Source organism: Hippoglossus stenolepis, chromosome 21 (assembly GCF_022539355.2).
Source record: "Hippoglossus stenolepis isolate QCI-W04-F060 chromosome 21, HSTE1.2, whole genome shotgun sequence".
NCBI classification, from domain to species: Eukaryota; Metazoa; Chordata; class Actinopteri; order Pleuronectiformes; family Pleuronectidae; genus Hippoglossus; species Hippoglossus stenolepis.
In genome coordinates, this window is record NC_061503.1 from 19,100,819 (window position 1) to 19,112,675 (window position 11,857).

At 44.5% G+C, this 11,857-nt stretch overlaps 1 protein-coding gene across 10 annotated transcripts in view; it reads left to right on the top strand.

The window, feature by feature from the left end:
• Positions 1 to 11,357, top strand: part of zgc:114120 (uncharacterized protein LOC619267 homolog) — a 67,748-nt gene extending 56,391 nt beyond the window's left edge. For 5 of the 10 annotated variants that reach the window (XM_035145772.2, XM_047338318.1, XM_047338317.1 and 2 more), the window contains 6 exons: positions 716 to 1,031; positions 1,179 to 1,515; positions 1,741 to 1,883; positions 2,659 to 2,808; positions 2,925 to 3,008; positions 4,503 to 7,359. In XM_035145772.2, the coding sequence (XP_035001663.2) occupies positions 716 to 1,031; positions 1,179 to 1,515; positions 1,741 to 1,883; positions 2,659 to 2,808; positions 2,925 to 3,008; positions 4,503 to 4,655 (1,183 nt within the window). In that variant the 3' untranslated portion in view covers positions 4,656 to 7,359. Of the gene's footprint in view, positions 1 to 715; positions 1,032 to 1,178; positions 1,516 to 1,740; positions 1,884 to 2,658; positions 2,809 to 2,924; positions 3,009 to 4,502; positions 7,360 to 8,760 lie in introns of those variants that run through there. The other 5 variants (XM_047338320.1, XM_047338321.1, XR_007032308.1 and 2 more) reach the window with 4 other exon arrangements.
• The last annotated feature ends 500 nt before the right edge of the window (positions 11,358 to 11,857 follow it).

Consider the following 11,857-nt stretch of genomic DNA (forward strand, 5'->3'; position numbering starts at 1 on the left):
GTTGGTCGGAGCTCGTGTTCGACGTCTCTCAGTCTCCTAACGTCTCTGTTGGGACTAGAACTAAAGACGGTTCTGTCGTTTAATCTCGTCTTTCATCTTAAATGTTTAAAAAGGTTCTGGGTGAAGTTGAAATCCCGGTTTTACTCCCGATCGTCGCTGCAAACTGATTCTACAAAGGATTCTCAGGGAAACGTTTCCAGATCAACGTTTTAGAGATTAAAAAGCAGGAATTTCATCTTTTCTCCTTCTGGTTTTATTCGACTGATGAAAAGTGAGCAAAGCATCAGACGCTGAGCAAATTACCTGTCAAGGCTGAAGGAAAAGTTTCCGTCTGGAACATCAGAGGCAGATTTACTGTGTGTGTGTGTGTGTCTGTGTGTGTGTGTGTTGTTGAGTCACTTCTGTAAAACCCTCTTTTCAAATGTAAATTTTTTTTTCTGCCGCTGATACAAATATGTGAGTTTCTGTTTCTTTGATTCTTCATCTGACAAAGAAAGCAGCTGCTCCTCAATCTCACAACGACAGAGTTTATACCTGTGACCGATCGATGAGTCATGTGACCGATCGAAGTCTAAATCAGTAATGGATAATGAGCTCGACTTCTAAACTGAACTAGACAATGTGACACATCCTGTGTATGTTCTGTTTCTCCTAGTTTCCAGGTTGTTGCTCTGACCCGGTGTAGGACCTTCATGGTGTCCTGTGTGTATTGTAGTGTTTTGTATCCCTCCTATATGTTCAGACATGTCACCGAGGGCGTGTGGAAGAGCGCCGACGACCTCTCCGGCCAAACCAAGCGATCGGAGGACCTGAGCCGCAGCTCGGACCTGGACATCCTGAACAGCCCCCCGCTCAGCCTCAGCGACCTCAGCAGCAGCGCTGGCCTGGCCAACTGGATGCCAGCGTCCGACCCAGACGCCTCGGGCCTGGAGCAGGACGTCCAGCCCGCCATGAGCTTCAGAAACCGAGTCCTCGATGAGCTGCCGTGTCGGCGTCCTCCCGACAAGTCCGTGTCAGCTGAAGTCCGACTGGTAATCAGCTGCTGTTGTGTATAATCATTATTCAGCACGTTAAAGATGTGTGTCTGAGCCAGATGGTGATTATACCTCGACGTGTTAAATGACATCAGGTGATTACGCTTCCTGTGAGGACGATCTCATTGTCTGTGCGTGTTTCAGGCGGCCGAGCGGGACTGGGAGGAGAAACGTGCCAGCTTGACCCAGTTCAGCGCCCAGGACATCAATCGCCTGCTGGAGGAGACGCAGGCCGAGCTGATGAAGGCCATCCCCGACCTGGACTTCGCTGCCAAGCACATCAACAAGCCGGCGGTGCCCCCCAAGCCCCAGATCACCATCCCAATTACATCCACCACGGCTACTTCAGCTGCAGCCGCTTCCACCGGCGCCACGGCCACCTCCACCACGACACCCGGCGGCGACCAGCAGCCTGGCAAAGTGCAGATGGCGGCCCAGAAGCTGAACAGTATGGAGGGGGGCGGTTCTCATCGAGGGTCCGGTGAGTCAGGGCAGAAGATTCTGTTTAAGAACCTTGATTCAAGTTCTATATATTTGGATGTATTTGTCTTTTATTTTATTTATTTTTATGTATAATAAAGTTTGTGTTTAACTGTAGTTTCTACTTTTAACTTCCTATAAAGTTGTGGTGAGAAGAAGTTTGTGCTTTAGAGTTTTTTACGCACCAGTTGAAGTTAGTGTCTGAAGTTTTGTCTCCTGTCGACAGTCGACCTCAACGTGGCTCGGTACCGAGCAGAGAAACCCTCCAAGTCTCCGCCGCCGCCTCCGCCCCGACGGAGCTTCCCCTCGGCACACGGCCTCACCACCAACCGCACCGGGGAGGTCATCGTCACCGCCAAGAACCTGAGGGTGAGATCAGATCTGAAGCCAACACTGGGATCATTTCATAGGAACGTGTCCATAAAGATCACTTTTAATCTTTAATATCAGTTACTTCATAACAGATCTGTGTTAACGACAGATGAAAGAAGAGCTCAGTCAATCTGCTCTTTTCTGTATGTGATGGATTTTCTCTACGTGTTTCATGTTAACGTCCTTTCATGAAACGACGTTTTGCATCAAACTTATATTATTATTTATCATGTTTTCTTAATTTTCTGAGACCAAAGCTTCGAAGTCAAAAGCTAAGATTTCAAATCTGACACAGACAGAAGTTCTGACACATGTGGAGTTTATCCCCCGCTGGGATTCAGAAACACGATTTAACGAGACGAGTCGGAGTCTGACCCACTTATTGAGAAACCTGATGTTCAGTGGTGTGAGACTCGCGTCGGCTGCCGCGGCTTCAGGTTTGATTTCCAGGTAAGAACAAGCTGCTCCTGCTGCTTTAAAGTCGACAGTGAAACTCACCCGTGAATCTTGAGCAGCCTGAATTCTCCACTTTAATAAGGTGCTGCAAACCCTCCTCTGAGACCTCGACCCACTTTCATTGAGCAGTGTCAAGTAGATTCTTCTTTCTCAGTTCATTCACACACAGGTTCAGTGTGAGAGCTGTGAAATGTTCTTGTGTCTCTGAAGAGTCTCCGAGCTCCTTCATCCTTCTGCTCCTTTTCCATTCTATATTTTTTTAGTATTTGCTATATTTAAACTGCTTTTAGAATGATTTTATTTTGACTTTTTAAAGATGGAGGACGATGGCGACATCCCCAAAACTCTGGTGAAGCTGAGGCGGACCCCGTCGGACACCCCCCGCCCCGCGTCCACGCCGCCTGTGATCGCAGCGTCTGGGATTCAGGACGAGGACGACGAAGAGAGGATCATAGCGGAGCTGGAGGTGAGTTCTGGATAAACCAGGTGTTTGCAGCTGATTTCAGTTTTGTTGTCATGTGTCGTGTCCGTGTGTTCACATGTCTCTGCCACGATCTTTCATACGACCACCACGGATCACAGATATTTGAGAGAACGCCTGTAAAAGATTGTAGTAAACGGCGCAGCATCGCCGCCGCTCCTCCCCCGACCTCCAGGTCCAGAAAGGTAAACGTAAAACCTCCAGCCGCTCCTGTGGACTGTTCTTCTGCTTCTACTCCTTCATCTGCTTTTACTCCTCCTGCTTCACTCGAACCTTTTAACGACTAAACACAAAACGTGTCAACCTCTCCACTATCGCAGGTAGTTCAAGTGAGACAAGCGTAAGATACGGAATACATCTCGACTCTGTGCTGCCCTCTAGGGGAAGAATTGCTTAACAACCATGGTAACGTAGAGGACAGGTGGACGTATGTGGACGGTTACGTCGTCTGAAACGGACGTATCTGTCTTCCTAGCATAAATTACCAAATAATGCTTCACCACATGTGGCTGCAGGGGGCGCTATTGCTCAGTTAAAATTACAAACTGTTGCTTTAAATATTTGGCCTTACAAGACACAACCCTCACAATAACAGACAACCTTTTAAATACCTTCAAATGATAAATAATATTTATGTGAATGTGTTTAAATAACTTGACAGAAGAGATAAAGTCATTACATCATATTAGATTGTGTTTGCAGCTGTACAGATGTTGGACTGAACTTCTCTTTCCGACCTTTCTAACACTTCCTCTTCCACCTCTCTGCTTCCTCTCTGAATATTCGATGCTCTTTGTTTGTGAAGCTTCTCTCTGAGATGAAATCCTCCACCGTCGCTGTGTGAAACGCTCAAACCCCCGACCCGCTGACGTGATGTGCAGTGAGTCAGCGCGGCTGAAGCCCGTGTTTAGTTTCTGGCTCGTGCACCTCCCGACAGCTCTGGTGACACGTTTAGCCGAGTGGAGACGACTCGTGATAGTTGGATTATTCACGGAGGTGCTGAGCAGGTCACTGTTAGAATCCAGTGACAGGGCGGGGGGGGGAAGGGGAGACAGGAACGTTTCCCTTAAATAATCTTTTCTCCTCCTGCAGGAGTTTTAAATCCAGATCCTGCTTTTATTGACTTAAGGGTCAGTGATTAACATTTATCTACAGGGTCTTTGAGATATTTCCCACAGCAGATGGTTTTATTTTCACTGTGCACGTTGTTTCAGGGAAGTTTATTTGTGCGGCACATTTCAACAACGAGGGAATTCACAGTGTTTTAAATACAACAATCACTTGATGATTGAAAGAATAGTCAGCTGTTTCCATATAGATGAACATTTTGAATAAAAACACGTTAATGAGGAATTTATTCACCTTTTTTTTTTAATCCTGATAATTCAGACGGAGAAGAAGATGAGGATTGTTCTAAGTTTGGTGGATGTTTGTGGTTATTAATATAGTTTTGTACTTTGCTCTGTACAAATCCGTCACCAGCTTGTTACACAAGTTAATAAGTTCCACCAGCACAGTTACCTCACGTGGCCAAATGTTTGTGGACTCCAGTGATCTCTGGCTGTTTTAGTGGTTTGTTCATGTTGTGATACTTATTGTTTACATATTGTTATTATATATACTCTCACTTAATTCAAATGAGTCTTTTGCTAACACCTCTGGTCTCCTGGCTCCCACAGAACAGCAGCAACTCCCCGGGGCCGACGAAGGGCTTCACCGTGGCAGCCAGACTCAAGCACCTCCAGCAGGGCAGCCTGGAACGGCCCAAGACCCGCAAGCAGAAAGAGGATTTCCCCAAAGTCCAGGGCCAGCAGCAGGTATTCCACTTCTAAACCCTCTGACGCCTGCTGAACGTTTTCCTCCTGCGACTCCTGCGACACGAGAGAAACTGTACGAAGACGATTTGAGGTTACACAAACACCGGCGGGCGGAGCGATCTGCAGAAACCTTGATTTTTACCAGTTCTTGATGTGCGTTCTGACCTTTGAGTTCCTGGATCTCACCTCGCTTGCTCAGAGATCAAGTTTTTTGTGGTGTGAGTTTGTCGTTGTCTTGATTTCCAGAGGAAGGATTTTGTTGGTGCTTGTGACCGATGAGACGAGCTTCACTCTCACAGTCAGATCCATTCAGAGACGTCCTCCGCCTCCATTTACTGCGACATTATCTCCAACGATGCCACGGAAAGATTTATATCTCAAGGTCAAAGTGAGGATTCAGTGTTTCACCACGATCCCGTCATGTTTTCTCTCTGATCCCCCCCCCCCTCATCCTCTCTCTCTCTCTCTCTCTCTCTGTTCTTCCGATAATTACCACATGCTGCTCTCTTTTTGTGTAACCTATCCTTTAAATCTCAAGGTGAGCCGACAGCGCTGCGGCACGTTGGCGTGGCTGGAAGCGAGCAGCCCGCAAGGTCCAGTCGTTACGCTAGTTTACTCAGAGCTGCCTTTTAACAGCTCGAACTCATTATGCAAGAGGAGGAGAGCGAAGCACAAGGTGGAAGGTTTCCCGAGAGAAGCCGCTTTTGTTGACGAGCTTTTTAAAGTTCAGTTTGTGAAGGAAATAAAAGAACCGGAGGAATGAAAGAGAGGAGCAGTGAAAGAGACGACTGAGGCAGCGAGAGCGAAGGAAACATAAAATGTACATGGAAACTAGAAGGACTGAGCTGAAACCACATTTAAATTCACTTCACCGAATTACAAACACTACATTTTTTAAACGATCCATGAATTTTTATGAGAAATCAAGGAAAACGTTGGAAAATGCTACGTTAAGGACAGTGAACAGAGCTTCCTGGATCCACACCAAAGTTTGATTTTGTTTTCCCTGACACAAACTGCAACCTTCCACAAAGTTTCTGTGGAAATCTGTTGTGTAGTTTTTGCGTAATCCAGCTAAACGACAAACAAACGTCCTTGACCGTGGTGACAAAGGATTTGAACGTTTAACAAACTGTGAAATTAAGTAGCTCAAAGTTTGTAGCATTGAAAATATGATGTTATGTCAACACAACTGACAACTGCGAGAAGACAACTCTTCCGTGACTCGCTCGCTAACTCTACCTTTAATTTACCCGTTTGGTGCAGAAGAGCGGGAGGCGAGATATTTCTTTTCTTCCAGTTTCACGTCCGTCCCGTGTTAGAAACCTCACGTCTCCTCGCTCACTGTGACGCTTTCCAGACATTTTACTTGGGAAAAGATCCAGAAAACATGCGGAGCTCCTGACTCGGACGTTAGTGGAGCTCCGTCTTAAAGCAGCTGGAGGTGAGTCAGACCTGACGTGACGTGAAGCTCCTCTCGTCTTATCTGCCCCTGCAGACGCTTCAAGCTGCTCCTGACCCGCTGAGAGGCTTCGCCAGCCGCCGCCAGAAAAAGAGCTTTTCGGAAAATCCTCGGAAAATTGATAACTCGCCACCTCGACTGCTCACATCGTCTGTTTCTGAGTTCAGAGCGATGTCAGGATTTTACTCTAATTCATCCACGAGTTAATTTAGTTCATTTTTCATCCTCACAGACACAAACATCTTCAGAAACTTATCAGAGGCGACCGTGTCCTTGTGCTCATCTGAGCCGCTACAGCAGTTAGCTTGCTGCTAACATGGCGGACGTCCCCTCGCCATCTGGCCGAGCGGCGTCCTTCCCTCCGCGGAGACGAGGAGGATTAGTATTCACAGCCCGATGTGTCCTGTTCTGGTCCGAGGATCCTCTCGCTCCTCTTTGCAGCTCATTTCCTTTTTATTGCCTTTTTAATAATTCATCACTTTAACAGCCTGAAAGCAAACAGTCTAATAAAGTTCTTTTTTTAATTTTTATTGAGACATAATTTCCACTCTCGCATATTCAGGAGTGATGATGTCATTATTCGATACGAAAACAACTTTTTAGGAAGTAAAGATTTAGACGTTTTTAAAATAAGAGATAAAACCAAACTATTATTGCTGCACACGGAGTTTAAACTTCTGCACAGTACGACATGTTGTGTGTGTGTAGTTGAGCAAATAGAGAAATCCAGACGCCAGCAGATGAAACGAGAATAAACAAAAAGACGTGTTTCATCTCAAACTCAGTTTCTAGATTAGATCCACGGCTCCGGGGACGTTCAGGCTGTTGTTGTGTCTCCACCTGGTTTGTTTGTTTGAAGCCTGAAGGAGACGATGACTCGCTGAGAGTTTAGAGAAAGATCAGGTCAGAAGCTCGGGAGCCTCAGATAATAAAGAGGAAGAAAAACACTCCTCCTCCTCCTCCTCCTCCTCCTCCCTTCCTTCTCCTCTCACCTCCTTGTCTCCTCTTTTCGTCTTTCTCTTCTACTCTTTCCTTTTCTATCTCCACATTTTTCCTTTCCTCGTTTCTTCTTCCTCTTGTTTCCTCTCTTCATCCCTCTTTTCCATCTCTTACTCTTGCTCACTTCACAGTACCCTTCCTCTCTCTGTTTCCTCCTCCCTCACTTCACAGTATCCTTCCTCTCTCTGTTTCCTCCTCCCTCTCTTCACAGTATCCTTCCTCTCTCTGTTTCCTCCTCCCTCTCTTTACAGTATCCTTCCTCTCTCTGTTTCCTCCTCCCTCACTTCACAGTATCCTTCCTCTCTCTGTTTCCTCCTCCCTCACTTCACAGTATCCTTCCTCTCTCTGTTTCCTCCTCCCTCTCTTTACAGTATCCTTCCTCTCTCTGTTTCCTCCTCCCTCTCTTTACAGTATCCTTCCTCTCTCTGTTTCCTCCTCCCTCTCTTTACAGTATCCTTCCTCTCTCTGATTCCTCCTCCCTCTCTTTACAGTATCCTTCTTCTCTCTGCTTCCTCCTCCCTCTCTTTACAGTATCCTTCCTCTCTCTGTTTCCTCCTCCCTCTCTTTACAGTGTCCTTCCTTTCTCTGTTTCCTCCTCCCTCACTTCACAGTACCCTTCCTCTCTCTGTTTCCTCCTCCCTCACTTCACAGTATCCTTCCTCTCTCTGTTTCCTCCTCCCTCACTTTACAGTATCCTTCCTCTCTCTGTTTCCTCCTCCCTCACTTTACAGTATCCTTCCTCTCTCTGTTTCCTCCTCCCTCACTTCACAGTATCCTTCCTCTCTCTGTTTCCTCCTCCCTCTCTTCACACTATCCTTCCTCTCTCTGTTTCCTCCTCCCTCTCTTCACACTATCCTTCCTCTCTCTGTTTCCTCCTCCTCTTTACAGTATCCTTCCTCTCTCTGTTTCCTCCTCCCTCACTTCACAGTACCCTTCCTCTCTCTGTTTCCTCCTCCCTCACTTCACACTATCCTTCCTCTCTCTGTTTCCTCCTCCTCTCTTTACAGTATCCTTCCTCTCTCTGTTTCCTCCTCCCTCACTTTACAGTATCCTTCCTCTCTCTGTTTTCTCCTCACTTCACAGTACCCTTCCTCTCTCTGTTTCCTCCTCCCTCTCTTCACAGTACCCTTCCTCTCTCTGTTTCCTCCTCCCTCACTTCACAGTACCCTTCCTCTCTCTGTTTCCTCCTCCCTCACTTCACACTATCCTTCCTCTCTCTGTTTCCTCCTCCCTCACTTCACACTACCCTTCCTCTCCATCCTCACACTCCTCCTTGCATCACTCAGAGAGGAAGAGGAGCTGAGTAACGACAGATTTTCTGTCTCCCAGCGTCGTCTCTGCAGTAACAGACGAACGCTCTCGTCTCCTCGCAGACACGAGGTCCGTCACGCCATTGCACCAAACCCCCGACGTCCCCGGTGGCCGATCAGGGGATCGAAGCTCGGTCTCCAGCTTCACTGACTCATAAGACACAGAAAAAACCTTGTAGCGTTTCAGATGAAAGATTTAACAGAAACTTGAAATACATTTGTCTGTTTTGTAAATTTTGATTTTTGTCTTTTTTTCTTTCCCCCTCCCTGTCACTGCTTCTCGTTTCCATCCAATATTTCTCTTGATTTTTGATTTTTTTTTTTTCAATCTTCGCTCTCTTGCTTGCAGTGCTGAGCTTCAGCTGCAGAAACGCTGCCCGTCATCAGTTTCCCTTCGCTGCTTTTTTCTCACATCATTTTGGCGCCGGTCTTTCTCTCTCTCTCTCTCTCTCTCTGTCTCTCTCTCTCTCTCTCTCTCTCTCTCTCTGCTCTCTCGCTCTCGCTCTCCAGCTTTGCCTCGCTCATCCTCTGTCTGCCTCTCAGGTCTCAGCTGGACTTTTTACGTGAGGAGTGAGTCCTCGGATCACTTGGACGTCTAGTTCAGACCTTGGAGGCGTGAGGCTTTGTCATTCAAAAGAATTAATCTGACTCTGTGTGTTAGAGATCGTCAGATTATCAGAGCAGCGAAAAACCTGAAGTCACCACACATCAATAGTTCTGGTTGAAATGATGTTTTCCTCGTCACACTTTAGATCTGATTCATTTAACACATTTAACCTCCTATAAAGTCATTGTTCAGATTTTCATATTTAACAAATCCACATGATATCTGTGTCCCAGTTCCACACGATGCACTGATTCAGTTTAGTTTCTGTTGTGTGTCCCCGACTGGAAACAGGAAAGAATTAATGATGCTAAAAAATACGTACATTTTTCAATTGATAAATATTTTATTTCTATTTTTATATTGTCAAAAAAGGTCAAACCTGTAGCGACCTGGTTATTATTCACTCACACTTTAGAATGAACACTGGATCCTACATTTCCCAGAATGCATCTTGAGTTGTGTTATATTGTGTTAGTTTGCTTCATGTACTAATGAGATGATGAAATATTTTCCAAGGACGACTGTTTGAGAAACAGATCCGTAAATCTGAGGACGCATCAGAGGCCAGAACACTGCACAACTTAATCATAACGGTCAGCAAATTGTGAATATTTCTGAGACACTTTGAAGATCTTAGAAACCAAAAATGTGATTATTGGGAAAAATAAATAGCTAATATCTATATTCTCTTTTTGCACAAAATGGAAAAGTCCACACAGTATTAAGCTTTATCAGGAAAACCACATTTCCACATATATGAGTATATGAAACTGGGACACAGCTCATATTTTACTCAGCAACATGTAGATATTCAGATTTAAACTCTTCCAAAGTGTTTTGTACTAAAGGTTCCAGTGACACCCTGGATGTGCCGTGTTGGAAATACAGAAATACACGGTTGAGAGGTTTTGGCGGTGAAATATTAAAACTGTGACATGGAACAAATTCAAAACGACAAGAGAAATAATTCCTCACACAGGCTCTGTGCTGTTTGACATTCGTGCCGGAGGGAAATCTGACGGTGTGTGTGTGTGTGTGTGTGTGTGTGTGTGTGTGTGTGTGTGTGTGTGTGTGTGTGTGTGTGTGTGTGTGTGTGTGTGTGTGTGTGTGTGTGTGTGTGTGTGTGTGTGTGTGTGTGTGTGTGTTTATTCCCCCGGCAGAGCTGAAATTACACACAGTACACACTTAATACATTTAAGGAATGTATTCGTAGTCTCAGAAATAGCATTAAAAACTAGCACAAAAATAGAAAAGCGCAGCAAAAGTATAACCTGAATCACGTCACAGATATATTGTATGTATATTAAATGACCATTTAGTTTTTTTTTCTTTTGAAGAGATTGATTTATCAAAATGTAAAAAAGAAAAGTGTCATCTATGTTTTATATAATCAAGCTTTTTTTGTATTTTTATACTTGAAGAGGATTCATACACATGTAACACATTTATTCTGTAAATTATTATTTTTCTGCGTTAAAGATTTATTTTTTTCTGCGAACCGTGACCACGTCGTGTTGTAGAGATCACAGAGACCAGTCGGCAGTGGGACGTTACCGTCACATTTCTAAAAAGCACATAACCTCCTTCCTCTAAAACCATCACCTCACTGGTAGGATCCCATTTCGTTGCTGTTTCCCTCTATTATAACCACTAGTGAACGTGCACTACCCCGACTATACAGTTTAAACTATATCGATGGTTCCTTGATGAATGTGTGGTCGTTTGAATCATTTGTGGATGTTTAAAATCATGTATATAAACCCAAATATTATATTACAGAACTGATTTTATGTGAGATTTTTTTAAAACGTTGGAAAAAAGAAATCCAACCTGGCATGCATACTGTATACATTCCTGGAAATCTGCACGCTGGGTCAACAGAGGTCTCATTATCTTGTCAATAATTCTGTGTATAACTGTGAGCGTATGATAGAGTAAACAAAAATTGTACAGTAACCTAGATTTTTGTATTATGTTGAAAATGGGCCTGTAAAGGTCCTTTTACCGTCAGAATAACGAAGAAGAGAAAAAAAGAATATTCTAACTACTGAGAAAGATATTTGAATGATATTGTATATCGACTAAATACCGAGAGTGATGCTTGCTGTGTGGGGTAAGTGTTTGTTTGTGAATCGTGAAGAAGAATGATAATCTACTACAAAAGTCCGTAATATAACTAAAGACCAACTTAACAAGTGCAAAACATCACGCAACTTTGTGTATGGAAAGTAAAAGTTGCTGCTTCGTGTGAGAAAAATCAACCAAAACCAAACGGTTGCTGCTTTTGTACGTTCCTGTTGTGGTTTTGTGACAATAAAGGTGATTCCTCTTATACATGATGGTGGTGAAGTGTCTCATCTGTCCACTAACATCAGGGGATCGTCAAAGACACCAGGGGTTGTCCTCTGGGGACAGAATGATGATTCCTGGAAAGTTAATAATGAGACGTTAACTGCTCAACCATGAAAACTTCTTCTGCTCCTTGTGTAACAGATTTAAGAAATGAGATCTGACTCCACTTTCTCTGTCTTCGATTCTATACGAGAAAGAATCAGGAAACATTTCCTGGGAAAGTTAATAATGAGACGTTAACTGCTTAGAAATAAAAACATTTGCTAGCATAGAATGAGTATGGAAACACTAGCTAATGTTAGCTAGAGTTTTTCTAACGTGTACCGTTGAGTACTTACATTTAAAAACAAATTCTCCTGATGTTTTCTCCTCGCTGTTTCCCAGGACATTTGTGGGTTTTGCGCTATCGCCTACGAAGGATGCGACCCCTGAGTTAGGACACAGCTTACTTGTTAGCATTACCATCTCGCAAGAAGCTTTGCTCACA